General features: G+C 37.4%; 1 protein-coding gene across 1 annotated transcript in view; it reads left to right on the forward strand.

Moving 5' to 3' along the window:
• The window catches only part of VPS50 (VPS50 subunit of EARP/GARPII complex), a 96,961-nt gene extending 70,810 nt beyond the window's left edge, over positions 1 to 26,151 (forward strand). Inside the window, exons 21-28 of the mRNA XM_059818341.1 lie at positions 2,303 to 2,424; positions 6,149 to 6,229; positions 16,297 to 16,445; positions 18,002 to 18,098; positions 18,246 to 18,404; positions 20,744 to 20,865; positions 23,856 to 24,045; positions 25,498 to 26,151. Of these exons, the coding sequence (XP_059674324.1) occupies positions 2,303 to 2,424; positions 6,149 to 6,229; positions 16,297 to 16,445; positions 18,002 to 18,098; positions 18,246 to 18,404; positions 20,744 to 20,865; positions 23,856 to 24,045; positions 25,498 to 25,617 (1,040 nt within the window). The 3' untranslated portion in view covers positions 25,618 to 26,151. The remainder of the gene's footprint in view (positions 1 to 2,302; positions 2,425 to 6,148; positions 6,230 to 16,296; positions 16,446 to 18,001; positions 18,099 to 18,245; positions 18,405 to 20,743; positions 20,866 to 23,855; positions 24,046 to 25,497) is intronic.
• Positions 26,152 to 27,347: the final 1,196 nt, after the last annotated feature.

Consider the following 27,347-nt stretch of genomic DNA (forward strand, 5'->3'; position numbering starts at 1 on the left):
GAGAGCCTCTAGAAGGTCAAGCTACTTTGAGTTGTTGAAACTCTTAAGTGGTGTTTTCAAGTAATTCTGGAAGTTTCTAGCACGGCATGGGTTTGGGCTGTTAGTGCTGTTTGGAAATGTTCTCGTATACCCCTTTTTCACCCAAAATAGGAACTTTAGTGCAACTAGGTAACAATGTATAGAAGTTAAAAGTTGGCGTCCTGCTAGAGCAACTAGGGGGAAATGTTCTTGGAACACTTGTTGTGTCAAGATGCTGAGTGATGTAGTAATGGAGAAATGTTCTTGGCATCAGAAAATTTTTATAGGGACAATACTTGGGCAGTGTACAGTGTATAGCCCTTTGGAAAACCATAAGATACTGCCCGAGAGATTACCGTCAATATTCATGCCAACTGCACAGATACTTGGAAATCTAACTGTCCAGAATGTGACACATCACTCTTATATTGTGTATGGGTTGCAGATGAGTTTAAAAATGTGTTTATCACAGAGTAAGTGGAAAAAATCAGCCTGTGGCAATACAGAATATTCTGATAGGACATATGGAGGTGAGAGCTGCTTTGATTAGGGTACCATCCTTTACCAAATGTGTAAATTTCCACACTGGGCTGTGCTAGAATTAGCTGTATTTGGTTTTCCCTTTTGGAAGACAAATAGAATATTTTAAGTCTGCTTTTCAGCTTTTTCATAATGCTGTAGATCAAAATATTTATAATTAAGCATAGAATTAACAATTGGGCTAAACTGCCAAATATTAAGTATTGCAACCTGTGTCAAGTCTCTAAAAATAACAAAATACATGCTTGTGTGTGTTAGCAAACTGGGACACAGATGCACAGTATTCAAGCAGGGAGTGTACGCTAGATAGAAACCTGGAAAGTAGCAATGTCAAGTTATTGCTTGATTCTTACCATACTGCTATGTCATCTTACCATGTATGTAGCTGTAGCGTGTATTTGTCAAATTAATGTTATCTTTACTGACCTACAAAAAAATCAGATAACTCCCCCTGATATTAACAGCTAAATTTGTTTCTTTGTTGCTCAGTTTCTCTGCATAAAACAACATTTTCTGTATTGATTAGTAAATTACATTGCTGGCCACAGCATTAACTTTAAAAAGAGTGTCGATGACTACAGGAAAAAGAAATTATTTTAGCACCCTCATGTAATTTTTTTCCAACCTGTCACATCAAAACATGTCTGGAATATGACAATTTGTTAAATGATCTGCTATATCCTACATGTTGGGTGGACTGCATTTACGTTTTGGTTCAAAAATTGCTGTCTGTTACTATAATAACCCAAAGCTTATTATGCTTTTAAGATGCTCATAGGTCAAGCAGTAAGTAATTTTTGAGCTAGCTACCAGGAAATGTAAGGTATCTGGAATATCAGGGTTTTCATTAAGTACTCTTCTACGACTCTATGAAAAGAGCCATGCCCTATGCTGGAAAACAAAATAACTAAAAACTAAAGGCCCTGTGAACTAGACCTGTAGGGAATAATTTGAGTCCAAATCCTGTAATCAGTTTGATTCAGCTAACATGTAGATGAAGGTCTTGAGGTTTTTAAAATGTTTTAAAATTTTTATTTTCCCAAGTCAAATGTGCAAGAGCAGAGAACAGGAAGGAAGAGAAGGAATTATTCTTCTCCCTGTATGCACCAGGGTCCTGGCATCCTCCTTTTCTGTCAGTCTATCCCTCTAGAAACATTTTAAACGTACATCTTAAAGCTATTTGGGTTTATTACCCAAGGAAAAAAAGGAAGGAGAGCAGGAAGTGCTATGTTGCTGATGTGAAACGCATTATTCCTAGAGTTGTTGGATGAAATCCAATCTTTGGCATATCATTTTTATACTGCGCTTTTCTATTGCTTGAAAAATATCCATATGTGCATACATAAACACACACTAATGCATAAAATCTTCAGTGGCTTTATATATCATTTGCTAGAGACTACTTCAGGGGATTATTATTTTTTGGCTAACTGAAGGTGAAACTTGTAGAGGATCCAGAAAGTTCTGTGTTTTGAATTTGGTACCAGAAGGCCAAGAATGGTTCAAGACATTTTGATATGGATTAACATCCACATTTGGAGAAGTCTTGAGGCATTTGTGTGTCTTAGTCTTCGTATTTCGCTTTGTTTTTAAACATCCCAATCTCTAAAATACTACTAAGTTGTTCTTAATATTCAAGGCTAAATAATAAACTTTGTAAAGCTGGTTTTGAGTTTGTCAAACTCAGCGCTATCTTCGTAGCACTTATGCTGAGGAAAATGATCTTCTGTATTTAATTTTTAAGGGAAATACATGCAGATGATGAATATTCTGAAACCAATTGCATTTGATGTGATCCACTTCATGTCCCAGCTCTTCGATTACTATCTGTATGCAGTGTATACGTTTTTTGGCCGAAACGACACGGTAGGTAGAAACATTATTCATTTCCAAGTATCACTGTACACACTGAATGAGAATACAGAGGAGATCTCTTTACTTAAAATACTACCTAATATGTAATCCCCAGAAAAATTAGTCGCAACAGAATGGATTTGAATGCAGGAGTAAGAAAAAACTGATTAGATCAGCAATAAGGGGAATAACTACTGAGAGCATCATTATCACTGGGACATGAATCCTATTGTGTTTTGAATAGATTCTGTACTCTTTTTTTTCCAGCAGTATTTTGGAAGGGAGGAAAGACACCGTGAAATAACTAAAAGTAGTGGCAGAAAGTGGGGAGCAAAGGAGCAGTCTGCAGGAGGGTGGTAGTTTGGAGCCTAGAGAGTATGAGTTTATTTAACTTTCCTATATGGATTTCTCTAACTTAGATAAGAATAGCAAAAGGAAGAGGAGAAGGGGCCCATGAAAGTTACGTAGTAACTCAGGTTTAAGAGGTTTGAAATAGACTTTTTCAGATCTAGTGTTCTTCTGTCAAACTAATTGCATTAATGAAAACAGGGGTTTTTTTGAGTGATCTTGTAGTTGAAATAAATGCTTGTTGGCAATGTCTGTACATAACATAGATCAACTTTCAACAGATTTGTCTTAAAGCATTTATGAAAAGCTGTGTGTAAAAACAATTTTCTCCTCTCTTGGCCCCTAAATTACTCCACAAGTAATGATATCATGGGGTTCCAAATTCTTCATCATCTGTTGGCAAATTGTAGTGGATTTTCAGACTCAGCGTATGGTTCTAAATGGTTTTGAGCTGCTCTGTTTGGCAGGACAAATGTATTTGCAATTTGTTTGTGTTTAGAAGATGGGTGGTTTTTGGTTTTGTTGTTTGTTTGGTTTTTAAGATAATTGATTTCCATTGGCTTAGTCAGCTGCTGTGGTATTCACAATGTGTTGCATTTATTTTTATTTTTTTGCACCTCCCGTTTTGTTTTTTTTAAAGCCCATACCGAGTTCCTCACTCTCTGCTTCTAACAGAGAACAGCACAGTGCTAGGCAGGTAAATATTATAGCAGATGGGTATTAAAATTGTGATGTTTTTGTAGGGTGCCTAATTTTTGTTTTGACAGATGACTTTCCATGGGAAACATAATGTTTACAAAGGGTCTATCAATGTAATAAACCCTCTTGTAATGCTGCTTAAATGTCCTCACTCTCCATAGTGTTTATAAACCTTTAGAAAGTAGAGATGGGTGATGGTATGTGATTTAGACCACTGAGTGTTCCTGTTTTATTTACAAAATAGCATCAAATGGGATTCTCAAAAGTATGCTGGTAATATAACTTCCTTAAATGGTTGAAATTCTTTGTGAACTTTGTGCTTATGTTGTATGTGTGAGTTAGTACGTATGTAAGGAGAGTTGCACACCATTGTAACCAGAATTGCTCTTTCAATCCCAGAAATTTCTGGGATGCAAGTTAAGGCTGCCTTTCCTCCTTATCTCAAATTGTGGAGCAACCTAACATGATATTAAAAGAAATTGCGTATATTTAATATCTACTTACTAAAGTGTAAGGCATCCATGAACATGCCACAGAATAGTCTTCCTTAGCAGAATAAATTTGAGGTGAGTTTTAAGACATTATAATAATCTATAAACCAGTGGCCATTCTTATGGAAAACAATTTTTTTTTTTTAACTTACAAGGGGTTATGTAGAATCGGTGATGAGTAAAATTATTCTGCAAATTGTCTAATGCTCTGCTTCCTAACCTTACTAGGTCATCAATTTGTGGAATTTAAATATGTACCATTTTGCATGTAGAAATAGCAAAAACTTCCATGAAGCAAAGCAGTTATGAGTGATATGTTCTTTGTGAAGTCATGAGGTTCTGTCCTTGTGGAAAAAGGCTGAGCAGCAATCTTTTTTGGGTTTGTTGGTTGTTTTTTTTCCTCCCTCATACATATGGATGCACAATTCTGACTTCATGCTGTAATTGGTTGCCTGATAAATCTGGAGTTCTTGGTATGTAATGTTTTATGGAAATTGAAATTTTGTTTTTACATTCCGTTTCATTCATATATGTTTCAAATGTGAAATTGCCATTTTTTAGAAAGAAATATATCATGATAGAATAAGTGAGTCAAAGTTACTGATAGCTATTGAAAGTTAGTAACTGAAAGGCAGAAAGAAAGGATTAATGGCAGATTGTGTGGTGTGTAGTTTTGATGGTGCAGGTGCAAATTTCTTAAAATGAAATTCAATGGCTGAAACTTAAATACATTTTTTAGTATATATATATTTTTTCCCTTAAGCAGGGTATTCTTTCTGTTTGTTATTACCTTAACAGGGAGAATAGCCAGTCTTGAATTTGCAGTCCTTATGGCCATATCTTGAAAAACCGCTATAAGACTTAAGGAGGAAAAAAAGATAATTTGGAGAATTAAGGGTGTGTTTCTCAAAGGAAAGAAAGTGATTTTCTTTTTCACCCATATACCTGCAAAATCAAAGGCAGTTCAGAACTGATATTTCTACAATAAAAATGAAGTGAAGAAAAATAGAAATTATTTTTGTAAACAAGCTTAATTCACCTGCAGAAAAACAAAGGTGTGAACACTTCTTTTTATCAAACTTGGACACTAGGGTAGTGATTATGTCTCCTAGATCAGGTTCTAGATTTCAGCAGAGTGTACTTCCAATGGGAATTCAGCTCAGATGTAAATTTTCATTGAATATATAGGAGGATCGGGGCAGATGAACATCTTAAGTCAGAAACATTAGATGCAGTAAATGGCGACCTAAATTACGCTGGTTTGTATTTAAAAGGAGCAGAGGAGATGACATGAACTTGAACACTTCCTTTCCTGATTTAGTGCACTGAAAGGAAGTCTAATACTACAGTGTACAGCAGTGGTCTAAATATTGTTCAGTAAGTTGCCTTTTGTTGTGAATCAGATACCAGAACTGTATTCAAATACTTCCACATTCTTGACATAAATGTGTGTTTCTTAGCTGTCCCATTTCCATTTCCTTTGTTGTGTTAGTTTGTTGTTTGGTTTTTTTAATTGAATGTAGAAGATAAGTAGCTACAATAATTACACATGTTGATCAGACCCTCAGCTGGTATAATTCATTGCATTTACCAGGAAATCAGTGTAGCTATATTGATTTATCCCAGCTGAACATCTGCCCCATAATACTTCTGAGCTGTGAACATGAAGATGGCACATTTCTCAGGTAGATCTTTATAAGCATTAAGTAATAAGAACTGGTTTATAAACATCAATGGATATAATTTTACATATGCAAGTTAGATATTTGATAAGGAATTACAAGAAATTTTATAGCCTGAGAGAGAATCAAGACCATTTGTCTTGGGTGTGGTGTGCATGCAAGTCTCGGTGGGGGCATCACGGGGCACCATTTTTGGCTGGTCTCCCAAATAGGGAAATCTAGAGTTCCACACCCAAATACAGTATTATAACAATAAAAGATACTGGTTGGTTATTGGTATGAATGGTAAGCTGTCATCTTCATGAAAGGTACTTGGGTCATTCTTCACACCAGTGCACTGTTGAGTGCTGTGACCTCTGTTGATTTTCTCTTCATTTTGTATGGTAGCAATTATGTACTAAAACTGTAATGGAAGTAAACTGTAGCTAGTGTTTACAAACTGAACTTTTGCTGTATCACTGTGAAGTTTAAACCAATGGGTTTTCCTTTCCCTTAAATAGAATGTATTTCTTCCAGTTTGAATCAACAGGACTGGGCCTCAGTAGCAGCAGATTACGCACCACACTGAACAGAATCCAGGAGAGTCTGATTGATCTGGTAAGTACCTGGATTTTGTTAATGCTCAGTGGAATAGAGATCTGTGTAGGAAATTTAGGAATTGTATTATATCGTGGCTTTTTGATTTTTATCTCTCTTCATAGTCAGTGTCTATAGTGACATGATGTAGATATCGTTATTGTGTGAAATCAGTTGTTTCTAGTTTAATAGCTTTTGCTAGATGTAACAACAAAATTATGTATTTAAATCTTACACTATATTACAGTTCATGTAATAGAGGCAGACATTCCAGTATTATCCTTATTAAATGAGGTATTTTATGAAAAAAAAACCCAAAACAACACAATAGATGACTCATTTTTCTTCAGTAAAAGAATAGCAAAACAATAAGCCATCCTGAAGATCATTTAACTTACAAGATAATAGAAGTATTATACTAAGTCCTTTGTTAAGTCATTTCTGAATTGTGGGGAACTTTCCCTGATGTATTTTATAGATGATATTCCATTGGGCCACTTCATGAGTTATATTCAAAATGTGAAAAGTACATATGGTGCTTATGTCACACTCGTAACAGATTACTGTCCTTTGCATCACATTACAAAGGGTAAACAAGAGACTTCGGGCAGATTTTGTGGATTCAACCGAGCAGCAGTTTATAAAGAAATACTGCTAAGAACTATGCAAAAATGGAAATTTGAAGTTCTGTTTTTTTCACCTAAACACAAAACCCTTGAAACGTTATGAATAAATTTCCTAAAAGCATCATAAATGGCTTGTATAGTAACTAACACCATGGATGCTGCAGGAAGGATTTTTTTCTAAGACATGTGCCTTAGAAAGAAGTAGAAGACAGATGCTCTACTCTGACTTCCACAAGGATTTGGCACTCCACAGAATTGTAATTCATGCCTTTTTAATTCCTTGAAGTGTTATATTGAATCCTAAACTGTTCTTTCAGTTCTTAAAGGGCTTTGGGGCCATTTCTTATAGAGTCAGTAGAGGGAGCATAAGATAACTAATAACCCTAGGCCTCTATAAAACAGAAAAAGGCTAGTCATATTGGTATTCATTTCAAAGGCAGTGTATTCAGAAAGCAAAACTAATTCTAGGAAGATTTTGCAAACAAATCAATTAAAGATTATGGAAAAATGGCAAATTATGGAATGAATTTTTTAAATTTACTCTGTAGTCACAGTTCCTGACAGGGCTCTACAGCCTGGAATTTTTTTAATCAGTCAAAATAATTTTTAAAAAACCATTTCTAGGAGTAAATTGGAAAAATAACATCACTTCTTTTTCTTCCTCAGTCATTTAAAAATGCTGTTACAGATAATGTTAGTGTCAATTGAAATTAATAGCTATGTTCCAGGTAAGATGTGGAACGAGGAAGAAATCTTAGCTAACTGCTATTAACTTAAAGGCACTCATGAGGTTTAATAATATCTTACAAACTTACACTGCTCTTATGCTATAAATAGAAATTTTTCACTTTTTGATTTATGAAGAAGAAAAAGTCTTCTGGATATTTTTACTGGTTGCTTATTTTTAAGAGTTTGTGAAAGTTGAGATTAATCTTTACTGTGTCATATAATGGGTATTTCTCATGATTGTATGGACTGTTCTGGAATGCTTTCAAAATTATCCTCTCTTACCTTGGATGATTGTAAATTGCTTTCTGAAAATATTCATGTTTGTGTTGTTGGGTTCAGTCTCATGGCCTGTTGGGAATTTTGGTTTTCTGCATTGTCTTTTAGTCATGGTAACTTTATTAAGGGCTATAATTTCTGTTGCATTTCAGTTCCTGATGGCAGCATCTCTCAGTATTTTATTTTCATAAAGATAGTCTGAATCTGATAGTTCTGAATCTGTGACTAAGGCTCTGCCAGAACTTCATGTAGATCAGAATAGTTCCTCTAATCTGTCAGTGCCTGTGAAGGTTGAGCTCTATGATCTATGTCAAGACACTTTAGTAATTTAGACTGGATCATTCCTAGCTTTCCTCTTGGACTTTGTCCAAGGTTTGAGCTACCAAGTGGATGAAGGCCTATTTACTCTCTGTTTATTGTCAGGAGTTAGAGGAATAATTGGAGGGTTTAGAGGCAATGTCCTCCAGCTTTTTGTAGACTTTCTGTAGTTTCTGTTTGGGATAGCATTAATTCAGTCTAGTTTGTGTCAGATACCTTTTTAGGATACTACTTTTATTCAGCTGCATTTTAAGCTTCCTTTGTGAAGGAAAAAGCAAAGTGTAAGGGGGATTCCACTTCTGGCAAGATAAAGCTGAGCTGCACTTAACGTTCTTTCTTGCATCTTTGTAGCATCTTCAATATGAAGAGTGTGGAGGTCGATTGAAGGCATTCCCTGTAGCTCCTTATGGAGTTGCTCTATTCTAAGTTTATACTTCCCTATTATTACAGTGCAAGAAGTGTCTCTCCTTTTAATATATACTGTACTTACAGTATATTAACCATACTTGAAAAATAAGTACTATCCTGGTTTTCGTCTGGACCACCGAGAGACAGAGAGTTGGGTTTCTGACTCATGGCCACTGAGCAAAACGGCTGCAGCAATTAAAGTGCTTCCTCTCTTCTTCCCTGCATCCCTCCTCATGCATCACATGCCCACTGCTTCTGCTGGGGGGTCCTTGTCCCCTCCAAGCAGTACTCACCTATAGCTGAATCACTTCTCCCCTCTTTCACAATCTAATACTTCATAGCAAAGCCAACTGTACTTTATAAACTGCAGCAACTCCACCTGCAGTTTAAGACTGTTTTAGGCTGTGAACACGAAATAGCTGAGATACGAGCGTGTGTTCAGTCATGTTAACTTCACCACAGGGCAATAATGTGACACCTCAGCTGTGATACATATTGTTCACTGTCTGTAACTGCTCCTACACTGTTACAATAATAAACATTATACTAAATAAAAAACCTCAAACAATAACCACCAAACCTCACCACTTCGTTTGGAAATAAAAGTGCCCCTCCTCCTCGTATTTATGCTACAAAAACATCTTTGTTATTTGGATGTTTTTTTAATTTGGATGTTTTGTATGATGTAATCAAAATGACAATGGTGAAGGGAATTTATGATGACGATGAAAGGTCTTAACTCTTTACAAGGTTGAGCAAGCATGTTCTTTAGGCACTACTGCTTTAAATATGCTTCCTATTTCAAACTGTTGTAAATATACCAATAATGAGGTTTTGTCCAGCTATGGCTTTTGTTAGTCTCTGCGCTGCTAATATTGGTCCTGATTTAAATATGGTCTGAAATTTCTTTTGATACATAAATGAAAAAGGTTTAGTTAAAAATAAATATAAAGGGGCCTACCGATGAGCGAAACTGTCTTTATTTACTTTCTTATAGTAAGTTATGTGGAATTGTGCTGGGAGCTTACAGTGATTGAGTAACCAGTTTTCTGTATCTAAGCTACTTGTCTTTGCCTTAAGGAAATACTGGTAGGCTAACTCAAAAGTATAAAAAATACAAGCACTTTGAGTATTTGTTTTAAAGTAGATTAGGGTGCAGTTTCAGTTCTGAGAGGTAAGAGGACAATGTGACTTTCAACAATTTGTTTGGATACGATACACTGAACTTTATCTGTGTATCTGAACTTCATATTCAGGCCTTTCCACAGCTGGTACAAAATGACTTCAGTACAGATTTCTGCTATGCAGCAGCTTCAGAACTAATAATTCCAATCCTCCAGAAATAGTACTCGACAAGCTCTGTTTCATTCATACCGTTACCTAGATGATGTTTGTGAATGTCCTGTGTATGCAAATAGCTGCCTTGAGTGATACTGCTGTTTCCAAAAGTGAGATTTTGGGGGCAAATAACCATGGAATACTCATAAATATTTCATTGCAATCTGGTTTGCTCAAGTAAAACTGAGATTTAGAATGAAGTTTGTTAGAGTTACTGTGCCTTACAGCAGCAGAAAATAATTCACTGCAGTAAAGTATGTAAGCGTTGCAATGCAATGTACAGAAGAGTAGATGGAAGGAATCACTGGTATAAGGAAGTATGGGTTAATGTATTTTAGATTTTGTCTTTTAGCTTTTGGGCTCTTTCCCCGTAAAGTATACATCTTTTGGTGGAGACAGTAGGTTAGAGATTGATGGTGCAGAGATGGAAAATGTAGATTTTTCAGCTGTACAAATAAGACAAGGAATAGTGGAAGGAACAATTTTTTTCTTCCTGCCTGACTTTCCAACCCATCTTGGCTTTGATCCTTTGATGCTGTGGAACAGTACAGTTCAGTTACGCTAGTTCCAGTTCTGGAAACAAACAATTCAGTTTTACTTAAAAGGTCACAGCACAGTCCTGCATTACTTACTGTGGACATGCACCATCTTACGTCCTGGTTTGGCATACTGGTAAGCTCTGGAGATTCAAGGGTGTGGAATTTGTTACTTGACATGGTAGTGCCTAGCATGCTGCTCCTAAAAGGCATAACTAAGCTCCCCACTGAAATGGTAGCAGTAAGCTGTGATTCTTGGTGAAGTTTTGTTTGGCCAAAGATAATTTCTGCAACTTTTACAATCCTTGCTTGGTCTCCTGCTTCTTCAAAGAAAAAAAAGCCTGAAGGAAAAAAAAAAAAGACAATTTATGGGTTTTTTTTTTTTCTTCCTTTCCTTGAAAAGATTTGTACAACATACATAATGACAATGTTTAAGGTGTTGTGTGAATTGCTTGTCAAGGGAACAGAACTCTGTGTATACAAAAGAAAGTTCTGACATGACAAGCACTTTGAAAATATGCTAGGACTTCTGCAGCTTTCTCACATTATTCATTTAGAGCTCTTCATACAACTTTTTTTTGATTGTTTGACTGTATTACCCAAGTAGACTGGAATGATTTACTGAAGTTTTCTAGCTTATTTTTTGAGTAAATTTTCTGGGTTTTGGCGATTGCTTTGTCTCTCTTTGGGCAGTCACTGAGCCATCTCATTTTAGTCACTTCATACTCTACGTGCTGGCCATCCAAAACTTGGGCTGATTCCTGGTCCCAGAGGAGTGCAGGTGTCTGCAGAGTCACAGCTGAGCACCTGGGAACCTGCAGCAGCTTCTCCTGAAAATCTTTCTTTGGATAAGAAAAATGCTGCAGTAAAAATGTGTGCGACTGGACCAGATTGGCTTACGTGTTTTTGTAAGGTAGTGGTTCAGGTTCCCAAGCGTGTGGCAGTGGGCATGCTTTTCTGTGGAGACTCATTTGATATTTATTTTTTAAAGCATGGTTAATGACCCATTTTCTCAGTTGTTTATCAGCACACAGTGATTCCTGATAGAGGCCTTGTTGCGTTAGGTTAGACAAGATAGTAAATATACTTGTCAACTTCTGGTAATTTTTTATGCAAAAAGTCTGCCATTTAACTTTGAACATTAGGAAATAAATGAAATGCAAAGATCCCAGAAGTTTCTGCACAAATTTTATTGAAGTATGTTACTGAAGTCAGTGGGAATGACCCAACTGATATTTGGGACATGCTTGTTTTGTGACAAAGAGGATGGACGATCCACAGTCTTGAAATCTGAAACCTCATGCCCACTGCAAGGCAATGCTGATCAACTCAGCCCGTACGCCGGTGCGTAGTGCATGCATTGTAAGTGTTGGCAAGCTTGGGGTTCCCTTGCGTGACACTTCATATCCTTTGCCTGCAAAGGATTGTAAATAAATAGATAATCAGTAGCATGGTTTCTCAAGATGGTTTGTTGTTTGGTTTTTAATGATCTGCTCTCTTGTGTTGAGTGGTGATCATTGTAGTAGCTTACATTGTTTACATTTGTTTTAGTTTCCTAAGGGTTTAGTCAAGATTACCTGCTTTGTAAGCTTTGTGTGCCTCAGTAAGAAAATACTAATCTTTCAACTTTAAAACATAATAGGAGTATTGAAAAGTACCATTTTTAAACCTTAACACATTTACATCGTATTAAAAAAAATGTTACCCTTGAATGCAATGTGCTTTTACAATTGACTTTACCTGTCATTTTCAGCACCAAGTTTCAAGAACTATTAGAGCTGTGTAAGTTAAAGGGGGAGGGGAAAAACCCTGACTTCTTGCTTTCAGTACACTTCTAATAAAAAATTCTTGCATATTAAGCAACTGCTTGGAGTTAGTTGAGCTATTTTCAGACAGCCTTTGAATACAATAAAGGGTTATGCTTTCTTTGATCAGTGTTGTTTATTTTCTTGTACTCTATCAATTACAGTTTCATAAACAGAGATGATAGAGCTTAGGTAAACATCTGGGATCAGTCTGCTTTTCCATCAGTGCACGTCAAGTTCTTGGTAACAGTGTCGGTATGTTAGAGCTGCTGTAGGCTGTTCGACTGCCAGAATCTTTTCAGACAGTCTGATTTTTTTTTTTTTTCCCCCCATCCCTTTCAAACACTACTTACTCCTTTAAGATTGAGATTTTTTGAGTAGCATTTAGAGGTATTGCCATTTGCTCATAGCAGAATCAAACCAAGAATTGTTCCTATTGTGTATGTATATTAAACAAAACCAATTCTAAAGCTAAAGTCTTGTGAAAAAAGTATTAAGTCAGGAGAAGCTCAGTTTTGAAAGATTATTGGTTATTAGGGTGGTCTGCAGAACTTTGTGCTCAGGACAAGTTGTGGGGTTTACTGGTTTTTGTTTAAAGTTAGTGAAAGTGGGTGATTATAATTAACTGTCAACTATCTCCACCATAAATGGCAGATAATCAGTTATTTTGGTTGTAAGTTCTGTTGGATAACTGAAACAAATACATGTTTCTGAGTTCACAATGAGATCAGGCCCCATAAAAATGTCTCTCTTGCAAATTGCATTTCAAACTTTTGATGTAGATAATGAGCTTGGGTAGTTTATCCTTCTGATTTAGGTAATTAGTTTATAGTCTCTTCTTCCCACTAAGATGGAAGACTTAACAGAGGTTTGCCACTGGGTTCAGCCAAACTGTTGAAATGAAAATGTTCTCTTGTTTCAGAAGACATTTTTTGGAGGAAGAGGTTGAAGGAGAGGCTTGTTCCTTACACAGATAGATTTATTTATTTTTTTTTTTCTTCCTATGCATTAAAGAATTTCTTCTTGGGAGTCAAGAAGTTTGCATCAGTTCCATATGTACCTTGAAATTACTTTATCAAATCTGTATTTTGCCCAGTTTGCTTACAAGGATGTTATGTAGGCTGTAATATGTCTTAGATATATCACGATTCTGCTCTATCAGCAAGATCTGCTACTCTGCCGCAGAGAAAAGCTAAGCAAGTTTGTTCTGCTTTGGTATTGGTGTCTGCACGCTTGATGCTGGGTGCTACAGTATGTTCTCAGTGTAACCTGACATTTCTTGAAATTAAAGTTGGGCTGGCTGCTACTTAATTTCCTGGCTTCTACTCTCCTCCTCCTCCTTTTCCTCCTCCTCCTCCTTTTAAGACTGGCATCGTTTCACCCACTTTCAGTTTTACAGGACTTTACCTGTTCTCCATGGGAATCTGTTCTCAAAGGGAATCTCTGACAACAGAGATTGTCTTGCAGATTTTCTTAAATTACTGAAAGGGTTAACTTTAACAAGTCCAGTCCACTGCAAAACGTCTGATTTCTTTAAATAGTCTATAGCCTTTTTTCCTGTTCCAGCCTGAGTGTTTTGCCCCTTTATTGCTGTGCTCAGTCATTTGATCTTTTCTGTTAATGAAGACTGGATCAAAAAACATATGCATCACTGAAACCCTTTCAGAGCGATCTTGTGCTTTTCTTGGGGATTGGCACACCGGCTGTTTCTTTGGGCTTCCCTTTTGCTATCAACATGCTTTTGCAATGCCTGCTTTTTAGAACAAGGCAGGAGAATGAAACGCTCATACTGTGTTTGGCCAGTATATTTGAACCAGAGTTTGACTCCCTGGTTGAACCCAAGCATGTCTTTGACTTAGCCAGTTGTCTCATGTACATTTTGTGTCTTCAGGTGTAACACAGTTTTGGCATTTAAAAGGTTCACAAGATATTTACCTTCATGGGAAGCAGGCAGGTAGAAAAAAAAGTTGTTTAAAAATGTATCTCAATACTGAAGAGACAGGCAACTTTGAAGTGCGATAAATACGTAATTAAGTCTTTATAATACTTGGTTTTTACATAATTTGTAATTAGTCTTTGAAAGAAACAAAGATGCTTAATTTTTTACCACTGATACTCTTCCCCCAGCTCTGTGGTTCACTGTCTCTCCTAAGAATAGGGAATTGTTTGGTGGGCTGTGGGTTTGGTTTTTTTGTCATGTGTGAACATTTCAAAGCTTCTCATTTTTTGGGTTTTTTTTTTTTTTTTTGAGAATGACGTGACGTGAAAAAGAAGAAGAGAAGGCAGATAGAGTGGATTTTGATAGTCAATCAATAGTGTCTTTGGCTCAGTTAGTATTTTTAAAGAATTGACTGTTACGCCTAGATGATTAGATATTATTGCCCATGTGCACTGTACTTGTGGATGTTGTAGGTAGGTATCTTCAGAGCTGCCTGAAAGAGATTACATGAGTTTTAGCAAATATCCAGGCCTTTTGGCTTGCTTATTCATTCTGATAGACTCAGCAGAATGCAAACTTCATGGTATTGTGAAATATCTGGCCAGTTTAATTGCAAATTATCTGGCTGAATGTGAACACAGATCAGAGCAAAGACAATTCATTTTTCAAATGACATAGTGATGTGGCCAGCCTTTATAATTGTTCCCATGCTCAGTGCAACTGTATCTGATAGCATTTACCATAAGCTTCTTTTAGAAGTTTTATCTTCTGCTCATTGAGCTATTTCTGAGAGATCTTTTAGCACTACAGATGTTGTGTTGATGGTATTGCTCAGTCAGCAGTCTTTGTTTTTAATGTCAGAATTTCTGTGGAGATCTTTCAAGGCTCCCTGCTTTATCCACTTTCTGTTTCTGTAGCCTATTACAGAATTTTTTTTTAGAAGTCTGGAGATACTTTCCTCACCCTTGATAGTGAGAACTCCGCTTTCCCAGTCTGTGCTTTGTTCCATCTGCTGTAGCAGGGAACTCTCTCCCCCCCTTCCCCCCTTTTCTCCCCCCCCTTTTCTCCCCCCCCTTTTCTCCCCCCCCTTTTCTCCCCCCCCTTTTCTCCCCCCCCTTTTCTCCCCCCCCTTTTCTCCCCCCCCTTTTCTCCCCCCCCTTTTCTCCCCCCCCTTTTCTCCCCCCCCTTTTCTCCCCCCCCTTTTCTCCCCCCCCTTTTCTCCCCCCCCTTTTCTCCCCCCCCTTTTCTCCCCCCCCTTTTCTCCCCCCCCTTTTCTCCCCCCCCTTTTCTCCCCCCCCTTTTCTCCCCCCCCTTTTCTCCCCCCCCTTTTCTCCCCCCCCTTTTCTCCCCCCCCTTTTCTCCCCCCCCTTTTCTCCCCCCCCTTTTCTCCCCCCCCTTTTCTCCCCCCCCTTTTCTCCCCCCCCCTTTTCTCCCCCCCCTTTTCTCCCCCCCCTTTTCTCCCCCCCCTTTTCTCCCCCCCCTTTTCTCCCCCCCCTTTTCTCCCCCCCCTTTTCTCCCCCCCCTTTTCTCCCCCCCTTTTTTAAAAGTTTTGCAACGGGGCACTAGTGTAATCTGTTTCTTATTACAGATTCTTTTCCTGTGCTGTGAACATTTCCTTGCTTTCTACAATCAAGTTGTCTGCAGGATAGAAGTTTTCATGGAATGATAACTTGTTTAAAAACATCATTTGTATATTTTCTTGTTAGCCACAGCTCACATAAGCAATAAAGCCCATGCAAAAGTAGTATTTCTTTGATTTGTCTCCTTATTTGATGGCTGTCAGATCGAAGAGACTATCTCCAAGGATGAGAAGTCAGTCTCCCGGTAGGCAGTTGTGCTAAAGCCTGTATGGGCATTAAGGTGTAGTAAGAAGTTTGTTCTTTGTCTTTTTTTTTTTTCCCCCGAGATAGATATTGATCTACATGATGTGATTTTTATTTTTTTTTCACCTGTTTGAATACCACACTGTTCAAATAGAAAACTCTATGGTTGTCTTTTGATTCAGGCTTAGAATTAGAAACATTCCTTCATCTTATCTGTCATGTGAAACTGCTCAGCTGAAGCCATTCTTGCTGTTTTCATGGTTTTTCAGTTGTTTAATTCTTTGTTTTAGGAGGTCTCTGCTGATCCCACAGGAAGTCTCGCAGCTGCTGAAGAGAGAAAGGAGAAGGTGCCAAGCCCACATCTCAGTCATCTCGTAGTTTTGACATCTGGCAATTCGCTGTATGGTTTGGCAGAGAGAGTGGTAGCCACGGAATCCTTGTAGGTTATTTACGGTACACTGCATTTTGTGGTCACTGAAAGCTACGGATTGTTTAAGAGATTGTGATTACAAGCCAAAACCTTCTTGAGAGTACAAAAACTCCTACTTCTCAATGTGATTTTAAATGAGTGATAGAGGTAGTTTCTTAACTAAAGGTAGTGGGACTGAACCGTCTGGTCTAACCATCCGCAAGCACATGCAACGAAATTTTACTGCAGCTGGTCCAGTAATTTGTGACAGTACAAGGCCAAATCTAATAGGAAAATCTTTAAAATTAAAGAGGCTAATGGGAGTATGTAATCCGTATGGTTCTGTGGTGGGTTGACCCTGGCTAGACGCTAAGTGCCCACCAAAGCCACTCTGTCACTCCCCTCCTTAGCTGGATACAGGCTCATGGGTCGAGATAAGGGCAGGGAGAGATCATTCACCAATTACTGTCACGGGCAAAACAGACTTGACTTGGGGAAAATAGTTTAATTTGTTGCCAATCGAAGCAGAGTAGGGTAATGAGAAATTAAAACTAAATCTTAAAACAACTTCTCCCCACCTCTCCCTTCTTCCTGGGCTTAACTTCACTCTGGAGTTCTCTACCTCCTCCCCCTGCAGCAGCACAGGGGGACGGGGAATGGGGGTTGCGGTGAGGACTCCTCACACTCTTCCCCTGCTCCAGTGTGGGGTCCCTCCCATGGGGGGGGAGAAAAGGGGGGGGAGAAAAGGGGGGGGAGAAAAGGGGGGGGAGAAAAGGGGGGAAGGGGGGGAGAGAGTTCCCTGATGGTCCCTCCCATCTCAGCTGATGGCTGAGACTCAAAAGTGCTTAGTTCATATTGGTTTGGTTTGGATTGCAGTGTTCTTTGCAATGGGTAGAAGTTCACCTGTGAAGAAGAGATTATAACAAGCGAGTAACACAAAACTCTTACAAAGTGGTCAGAATAATACTAAGAATCAGATGGGAGTATTATTTTTCCCCCACACAAGATGACACTTAAAAATTAGAAGTTAATTTTAAAAATGTGTTTTCAAAGGAGCTTATTTTCTTTTGCATTCATTTATGCTTAGGTAGAAATGTCTTTCTTTGTTGTGTTGTTATTAACAAATCCTACCACTGAGAAAGAATTTGCTCTCATATTCTATCTTTTAAAGATTCACTAGTATATAAGTAATTAGGAATGTTATTTTTGAATTCTGATATGGATTTATTAATATTAATGTTGGCTGTCCTGCAGTATGGAAATTACAGAGCACTTGTCCACTGGCTTTATTGGACTTTGGATCGGACTTTTGCAGTGTATCCTGAGTAAAACAGAAATATGAATTGTTGGTATTCAAGCCTTAGTCTCTTTATTCAAGCATTTTCTTTTTTGCAATCGTATTTTAAAATTGTCAGAATCAAGAATACTTGATACGGGGGCATGAAACTGGTATGGTTCTTCTCAGGGTTGAATTTTCCAAGGTTATATATCATTATTGCCAAAAATGTCAGCTGTAGAGTAAAAGTTGTACAGAGACATGCCAAATGTTGCATTTAGTTCACAGTAAATTTTCTTTGCTTTCAAAGGGTATTTCTGGCTGAGCAGTTTGAGTTTCTTCAGCCTCATCTTGATGCAGTGATGCCGGCTGCCAAGAAGCCTTTTCTTCAGCAGTTCTATTCTCAGGTCAGAATTGTGTAATTCACAGCTGATTTTTAGACAGATGATTTAAAACTTGTACAATATGGTGCAAATACTTGTACGTCATAGTTATATATTGCTTTTATTAGCCAGAAATTTACTGAATTGAATTTTATTTATATTCTGTTTCAGACAGTGTCAACTGCTAGTGAACTACGTAAACCAGTTTATTGGATTGTTGCTGCTAAAGCCATTGATTATGAACAAACGCTGCTTCTCATGGCTAATGTGAAATGGGATGTGAAGGAAATCATGTCACAACACAATATATATGTAGATGCTCTTTTAAAGGTGAATACTTTCTGGGAAATGGTGTGCTAGAGTTTATATAAACATTAAATTACTGCAAGACTTCACTAAAACTGTTAAAGTAGCATGGTTAGAGCAATACAGAATCCTGACGAATGTTATTATAACAAGGTCTGTCCAGAATTTTCATTATTCTTGCTGCTAGCAGATTGTTTTCAGTGATGATTTTTTGACTCCATGGTGGGCAAAAGTGACCACAAAAGTTTAATGAGTTTCATGCCTAAGTCTTGAATGGTAGATAAATGTGTAATAAACGGAGTAACACTGAAGAAAATCCAGTGGCCTGAGATAGTGTTTCTTTTAACAACGGCTATTTGCTGTTCTGCATAATTTTATTGGTTGTCTGAGGTGTATCGTAGGGGCTATAGGTCAAACCAGCACCCATAATGATTGTGCACTATCTAATTGAAGTTGCTGTATTTAGAAGTTATCATTTGAAAGGAAGGTAAAAAGGAAGTTATTAACCCAACTTCTCAATTGCATTCAGTAGAAGTGGTTATACAATTGCTGTGTCTCATGGCATATGGAACCAGTTCTTGGGAGAATCCCTGTCTCATACTTTTATATATGCCTAAATGATGTTTCTAAAGGTTTTTAGAAGGAAGTTCTGGCAGTGGTAGAATTATACTAATTCTTACAGAGAAACTGAAAATTTTATTTTAAAGATATGTGTGAAGTATGCATTACAGAAAAAGTTATGCATCTGTGTTGAACAGTTTTGATTACAGATTTGTACTTTGTAGCTGTTCTCTGCTTAAAAAAAAATCAACACAAACAAGGGAGAATCTGATAGAGGATATATCATTGCACTGCATTTGACTGAATCTTTGTGATTACCCTTCTTTATGCTACCACGGCTTTTTGAAAACAGCTTGTACTTACAACATTTGGTTCCTTTTCTGAGTGTGCAACTGCTGATGAATTTGCTTCAGGACAATCAGGGCTAATACCATTTAAAACCATTTCTGGCCTCTGCATTATATAGCTAATAATAGCTGCTACAGAAGTGTTTAGATTACTGCTAAACAATTAGTGATTTATTGTGTACCATGGGACTCCAGGAATGTCAGATGTAAGTGCATTGTTTAATGTAATAACCAACTACTTTTAGCCATGTGCACACACATGCAAAATTCTATACTCAGGCACAGTATGTATGAAGGCAGATAAACTGGGGAAATAGAGTTGTTCAAGAAATTAATTAACACGGAGTGTTAGGCATCTTCAGAAGAGTGAGTTGTATGCTGGTTAAAGCATGACATTGTGGTGTTAAACACCAATTATTTGCTCAGATACGAGGTTAAATTGGTTACTGAGATTCCCTTCTGTTTTTCTTCACTTACTGAATTTTTGATGGGGGGGAGGGGAGAAAAAAGAAGGAAAAAAAGAGGGAAAAACCACCTAGATTAACAGCCTTGGAATGTCAGCACTTTGTTGGACAAGTATGGTTTTAACAGGCTGCAGTACAAGCTGCTTTTGCTGGTTACACAGGGCAGTTTGTGATCAGTCTGCTTTATCTTTAAGTCATTTCATACTTTTCTTAAATGATAGAGGCGTTAGTCACTGGCAGCAGACTTCTACTTTACTTTATGTAAGTCACAAAATCATAGTAGCAGTAATTAAGTTCAGTTATGACTACTTTGTCACTCATAGTAACAGCTCAAATCCATCCAGGCAGGCCATTGGTGTTTCAGATGGAAACAGGTACCTTCCCTCAACCTGAATTGTTACCTAGTGTTGCAGTATGCTTCTAAACTGTTAAGATTTGGACTCTTTTCAGTGGGTCATTTCAGCTCCTTTTAAAGCACCAGGGAACTATCTAATGTGAAAGGTTGAGGAATGAAAAGTGGTTACAATGTTCCTGAGCTTCTCTTTGAAAGCTGATGGGGCAGGTATTTAGGGGGATAGAGATCATCACTGGATTTTCTTCAGTGACTATATATTGACTTTAAAAAAGTTAAAGATGAGTTTAGGGAGTGAGGCAATGAAAACAGCATCTGAAACATTAGCTACTTGGTTTATTTTCAGAGGTGTCAGTTTCACAGAGAACTACACCTCTGGGGAACAAAGCAGTATTTCCTTTTTTTTAAAAAAATACTGAGGTAATGTTATGAATGATATATAGAAAATGGTATGTTTTCTACTTTACACATTAAGCTTGTGTCTACAGTCTGTGCCTTCTAAGCATCTCTGCTTTACTCTTATTCTTCAGTATTCTTTTTCATGTGCATTTCTTATTCTTTGTTGTTGTTGTTGCTAGGGATGTATAGAGTGTGATCCCTTTTATGCTAAAGAAATAATGATCTTTCATGTTTCATCAGGAATTTGAAGAATTTAACAGAAGGTTGAACGAGGTGTCTAAGAGAGTCCGTATTCCACTGCCAGTCTCCAACATCCTTTGGGAGCACTGCATACGCTTGGCCAATAGAACTCTTGTGGAAGGGTAAGTAGTTAATGAAAGTCTTGCTTTTGGGTAAATATGTCTATAATGGTAACATCTATTTTATGGAATTAAAAGTTCTAATTTTGTAGTGCACTGGTAAGCCCTTGCACTTTTGGGGAGCCTAAAAAATATTAAGGCTTAACATAGTCCTTAGCAGTTGTTTCACAGAGTATGGCACAGCATTAAGCCTAAAGGGGATCGTCTTGTACCTAGATACTGCTGAAGAATGACATTGTCTAAGTGTTTTATTGAAGCATTTGAAACAACATAGTCCTCTTTCAAAGAAACTTCTATCTGAAAATTGTAATTTCCCGACAGAGCAAAGAAGAAAGATGAAGTGTAATTGTCAGCATCTCTATGGTGATGCCGTTTGTCTTTGCGAGGAAGAAAGATGAAGTTGTCAACCCTAGCAGTTATCTTAGAGTAGTCATGGAGCAGGATTTTTCCACATTCATCAGGAACAGAGAGGTGTCTTAGTTGGCTTGGTAAATAAAGGCTCAAGCACCTTAGTCAGGAACTGCTACACCTTGCACATCCCTCCCTCTTAATCAGTGTTCCAGTCTTTTCAGAGTCAATACTGTAGACTGAGTATTGTAGTCTTTTCATCCACTGCATTTATTTTTGTGTTCTTGACCCCTTGCTACATATGTCTGGGCTCTTACCACACCTTTTTCTGCATCATAGAACATGTGCTGTCTTCCGCTCTTTCTACGTATGTTTCCATATTTCTTTCCTGGTTATCTTTGCCCTGTACACTCCCTACTACCTATTTTACTTCCTTCCATCCTACTCTCCTGCTGTCTGCTCTAATTTAGAACCTCAAAAACATCCTTCTTTTCCAAGTGTTAGCTGTCTATTAAGGATCATCATCTTCCACTGCTTCCATGAAGCCAACGTTTTTAAACTCATGAGTGTTTCTTTTTGTGCCATCCTTTTGCTGTCTCTTGAGAGATCCATTTCATCTTCAGGGAGACTAAATCCAGCCATGACCTCCTTCTGGCTTCTCAATTACTTCATGTGACATGTGACCTATATAACTAGCTTTTCTTTTTGAAATTTTATTTTCCACTTATCATGCTTCAAATCAAAAGAAGTAGAACAAAAGCATCTGTCTTCTCCTCCCCCCATCCCCCTTTCCTTTCAAGTGGATAACACCATCAGTTACTACCAAACTCCTCTGCCTCAGCCCTTGTGCCTGTTTTGAGCTTGTTTCTTTTCCTTACTTCACAATCTTACTCACCTTTTGTGACTTCAGTGTTCACGAACCACTTAATTCTTAGCTGTGAAGATCATCACTCATATGCCTTGTTCCATGCTGCACTTGTGACTTACCACGAAACTTTCACCTTTACTTTCACCTAAGCATTTCACTGACTGGTCAAAGTGGACTGGGAATACCTTGCTGATATGATTTGTCCTGTGCCCTTTCTTAGAGTGTAAAGAGCACTCATTATTATCTCCTCCCAAATATCTGCCTGTAATTTCTCTTTCTTGCCCAGTTGTTTTTTCCTCACATATCTTGTAGTTTCTTTTGACATTGGGGAAGGGAAGGAAGGTATTCTGAACAGCCGACTCTCTGAATACCTTCATAACTTCTTTCATCTCTGAATCCCCTGAAGGTATGCAATTAAAAGCTGTGAAGGAGGTGTTTCTCCTCCAGTAAGCCCGTCAACTGAAATTGCTCTCATGAGGCTCTTTGCTGAGTGAAGAATCATTGCCAGTACAGTTAGCCATATCCTTCTTCAAATTTTGTCGTGTCCTATCTCCTAGTTCTATGTTCTCTCCTGTTTCCCATATGGCTTCTTGCAGTGCTTCAGTATGTCCTATTGAGAACCATCGTCCAATCTTCTTCAGAGCTCCAGAGGGCTTGTGCCTTAGTCCCCTTCTCTTCTTGCCTCTGTTATTTCTGCATTCTGCAAATTCTTTTCTGTGTACTAACTGTAAGGGTGCAATTTCTTCTTATCCTTAACCTGATTTTGCTGTGTATCCAGTTTCCAGCTGTATGTTTCTGCTGCCTTCTTCACCAGACCTAATAATTTAGGGACTGTATAATAATTAGGAACAACTTCATGAACCAATGGAAGACTAAGCTTGCTTTAAATTTGGTACAAAGGAAGTATGGAAACAGTAGGACAGGATTGTCATTTGTGGCAGCAGCCTGTGGGTGGGCTGGATTAAGTCTATCAAGACACTGTGCCCCAGACCAAAGCTTTTTTTTATTCGCTGTACACAGATGAAATTGGCACTGTTAAGGGCATTGTGACGTCATTTCCTTTGATCTTGACAAATGCAATTTCTTATCCATTTGAAAAACTGCAAAGATAATTTTCCTTGTTTGTTGCCTATCACCCGCCTGTAATCCTTCCTGGTATTACCCTGCCCTAAGCTCATCTAGTGTCTTTTCTTCTTTGAGCCCAAACCTATCACCAGTTTTCTGTCAGTCTACTCTCATTAAAACATTAACCTCTCACAGAGGTTAGCCAGTGCTGCTGCCCTTTATCCTCTGGTTATTGTGGATGTTTTTGAACAACTAACTTTGTCCGTTCTCTGATGTTGCCACTATTGGTTCAACAAGCTCCTGGTGACCATTCCTAAAGCTGCCACGTTACCTTTGAGACTTCAGTGGTCATGATTACTTGACTAAAGCCACTGTCTAGTGTGCTGATCAACATTGATTTAATTTCCTTTAACCCACTTCTAGTAAGTTGTTCAAAGTAGGATTTTTAGTGGCTTTTGGGAGGGGTGTGGTTTTTTTAAGTAGTGCTGGGTACAATGGGGTTCTGTTCTATGAGTGGGGCTAAAACCTATTATACTAATGCAAATAAAACTCTGCATCAGACATCCCAAGAGGAGTTCTTGTCTGCTTTTAACTTAAAACCATAATTATGTTCCTTCTCAAGGTTTGAAGGACTAAGTTAAACAACTTTGGGAAGTACGGTTCATTTTTATTTCCTTCTAATTTTCACTTTCCACTGTGTTTCTCTTCTCAGTTATGCCAACGTAAAGAAATGCAGCAATGAAGGACGTGCTTTGATGCAACTGGACTTTCAACAATTCTTAATGAAATTAGAAAAGTTAACAGACATTAGGCCTATTCCAGATAAAGAATTTGTGGAGACGTACATTAAAGCATACTACCTAACAGAAAATGACATGGAACGCTGGATAAAAGAACATAGGGTAAGAGTTAAATTTTCATTCTTTTACTGTCTATCGGGAAAATTCACCATAATGATACAGTCATGCTAACAACTCTAAATGATCAATGCTTCTATGTGTTAAAAATGAATATATGCATATATATGTGTATATTCATTTATTATAATAAAATCTGTATGGGAAGCAGTATAAATATAAACATGTTTGTGTGCATGTATGTGTTCATTATATTTATTATCATATGAAATTAGTATGTGCTTGTATTGATTCAACATCTGATGACTGGGAAGGATGAACAAGCCAGTCACATCTACCTACTGTGTCAAAAAATACAGAGAACTAGAGCAAAGTGAAGTTGAAAAGATTTGTGTGCTGTTCGGAATATGCCAAAGTGCACAACTTGATCATCAAGAAGTACAGTTTGAAATCACACCATGAAGTTTTACTTTGCCTTTAGGACTAGATTGCTTAAACTAAGTTATAAGGCTCAATGGATAAGAGTCATTGCTTTTTCTTCCTTCATTTTATAATACTGAATCAGGATTAACATTGCTCTCTGAGATAAGTCTCCATTTGTGTTTTGAAAGTATTTAGCATGCTTTCATGGTAGGATAACATAACAATTATAACAGGACTACGTAAGTAATAGTCACATGCTATTGGAGCTGCCCATTGTTAAAGTGAAAAGTCTTTTAAAATGGAGCATTTTGAAATCTGTATTTTGGGATTACTTTAAATTCCGCTAGAAATGGATGAAAGAAGGAAGTCGTTAATATAATTTTCCTTGTTACACCTGGAGCCACAAGAGAGATTGTGAGCTGTTGTTTGGTGACCTACATGAAAAAACTCTTGTTTAAACCTACTGGTGGAAACTATGTTTTGGGTAGTGTTAAGTATAAAGGTAGTACTGGCAAATGTGGTGTTTTGACAGATGTTAAGAGTTCTTGGCTTAACATTTTTGCCATTTTTTCCTCCTTTATCATGTACTGAAATTAACATTGTTTGGAGATCCTGTAGACAGAAGTATTTAGAAGCTTATTGGAAATGAGAAGTCAAAATAAAAAAAAAAATCAACTTTTGTCGCAGTTTGTTTAGAATAGTATTTTTCTGTTAAAAGCTTATCCTATTTGCATATATATTTCCCACCACACCTCCCAAAGAATGGAAAATACATTAAAAATTGATTTAGATACATATATATTCACATAATTACTTTCTGTGAACTCAGTCCAACACTACTAAAGTCGTAAGCATTTTCCATTATAATCTGCCATGTAGCAAAATACAGTTTTGTCCTCTGCCTCAACTATGAAAACTATCCAGACCTGACTTAACTACCACTTTAAATCTCCCTTGTGTACTGACTGCTTCTATCAGTTGGAAAGTCCACAGTGTGTATGTCTGTGTTTTTTAATTTTCTATCTTTGTCTGGTGTTTTATTCTCCCGTAACATGATCTGCTTTTATTTGCCAGGAATATTCCACTAAGCAGTTGACTAATCTGGTGAATGTTTGTCTGGGATCCCACATCAACAAAAAGGCAAGACAGAAGCTGCTAGCTGCCATTGATGACATAGACAGGCCTAAAAGATAACTGGAGAAAGCTGCTTTCCTTGTGACTTGTACCTTTTTCTGTTCATGTGAAGCATGCAGACAAATCTCTCATGGACTAATGACAACATTCTCTTAAAAAAACATTGTGCATGACCTTTCTTACCAGCATTGGGGACGCTCTGAAGTGGCATAATGTTCTAAAATACGACTTTTCTAATCTGTAGAATTCTTTTCTGTTGTATTTCTTCTTTTTTTGTTTGTTACTTGCCCTAACTAAAGGGCAACTGTTTGTGTATCATTGGTGAGCTGTATATTTTGCAAAACTATACTGTAAGTAGAATCGAAATCAGAGAGAAACACATCGGCTTAATATATAGTTGATGCTCTTTTTTAATAAAAGGGCTACTTGAAAATATGATTTCTTTCCTTCCTGCTTTCACCCTACGAAATTGTGCTTTCTTATGGATCAGTGTAAAATGAAAGGAAATGTACAATATTTGATGGATGTATCTTGCATGTGGATTAAGAGGGCAGATCAACTAAATACTCTCATGTTAAAGCCTCTCATCTTCAAATGTATTTAAAAATGTCTGTTTGTTTCAGAATTAATTTAGTCATATCAAAATGATTGACTTCAGATTAATAGAAAGTAATAAATACTGTACACTAATATGATTTCTTTGTGAGACTTTATTTTCCTAATTCAACAATGCAAAATGTAATTTACAATAGAAATTAGTACTGTTCCTTTCATATCACTTCCCTTTTGTCCCTCTGCCAGTCTTCCCTGTTCCAAAGCAATAATGCTAGGGAATAGGAATAATGTTTTTTTTGGCTGAAGTTTTGAATTGATAGTAAGATAATCTTATTTCCTGCTCCACTGTAGGCACCCTGAGTGATCCTGAGCAAAGCAAAATTGCCTGGCTGCTTATTTGTCCTAGAAATCGATTTGTCAGTGCATCACTGACTCCAATTTACATAAGCTACAATCCATTAATATATACTACATGGTAAATTCTCAGTTTCGGGTTCATACTTGCCATTGTACATTTAATTCAAACATGGGCAAATCAGGACTTACTGAATGACAGCAGTACCTAGTGACAGAAAATTGCCTCGTGGAATCACTATAATTGCTCTTTTCTGTAGCTTAATTTCCTCTTCGGAAGTGGACTGAGCATCATTGTGTGAGTTCAGTGAAAGCCTGTGTACAGTTTTAGGAGAGTGATAGAATTTACATTTTAAATATTGACTGTGTAGTATTCACCTCCCTTGTTCATCTGTATTTTAAAGGAAATAACATTTAAAACAAAATTTAACTCCATTCTTTATTGACCATTGAAAACTTGTTTAGCAGTGTGTCAATGTATATGTTGAAGCTGAATCACTTTTGAACCACCTTTTTAATGAGGGTAAAAAAAGAAAAGTGCAGTTCATTTTGAAAGTGTGGATTTTTGCGTCAGTGTGTTTGCCCTGAAGTCAGATCCTGAACAAGAGCTCTTGGAAGAAATAGAAACATGTCAGAGACAGGTATTGTAAAATCTGTTTCAATTTTCTTCTCGTGGATGAAATAAGAAATTTTAGTATCTTTACCGGAGCTTTGGTGAGCTGAACACATGGTTAATTTCTCCGGAACTATTTAGGCTACTGTAATTTGATTGCTTACCAAAAGGTAAGAGTATAAGCACTGGTTGGAATGTAGGGTCAAGGAAGGAGGTGAGCAATTGCATGGATCATAGTGAAGAGTAATTTTTTTGTAGTGTATCTATA

This window comes from Gavia stellata, chromosome 6 (assembly GCF_030936135.1).
Source record: "Gavia stellata isolate bGavSte3 chromosome 6, bGavSte3.hap2, whole genome shotgun sequence".
NCBI classification, from domain to species: Eukaryota; Metazoa; Chordata; class Aves; order Gaviiformes; family Gaviidae; genus Gavia; species Gavia stellata.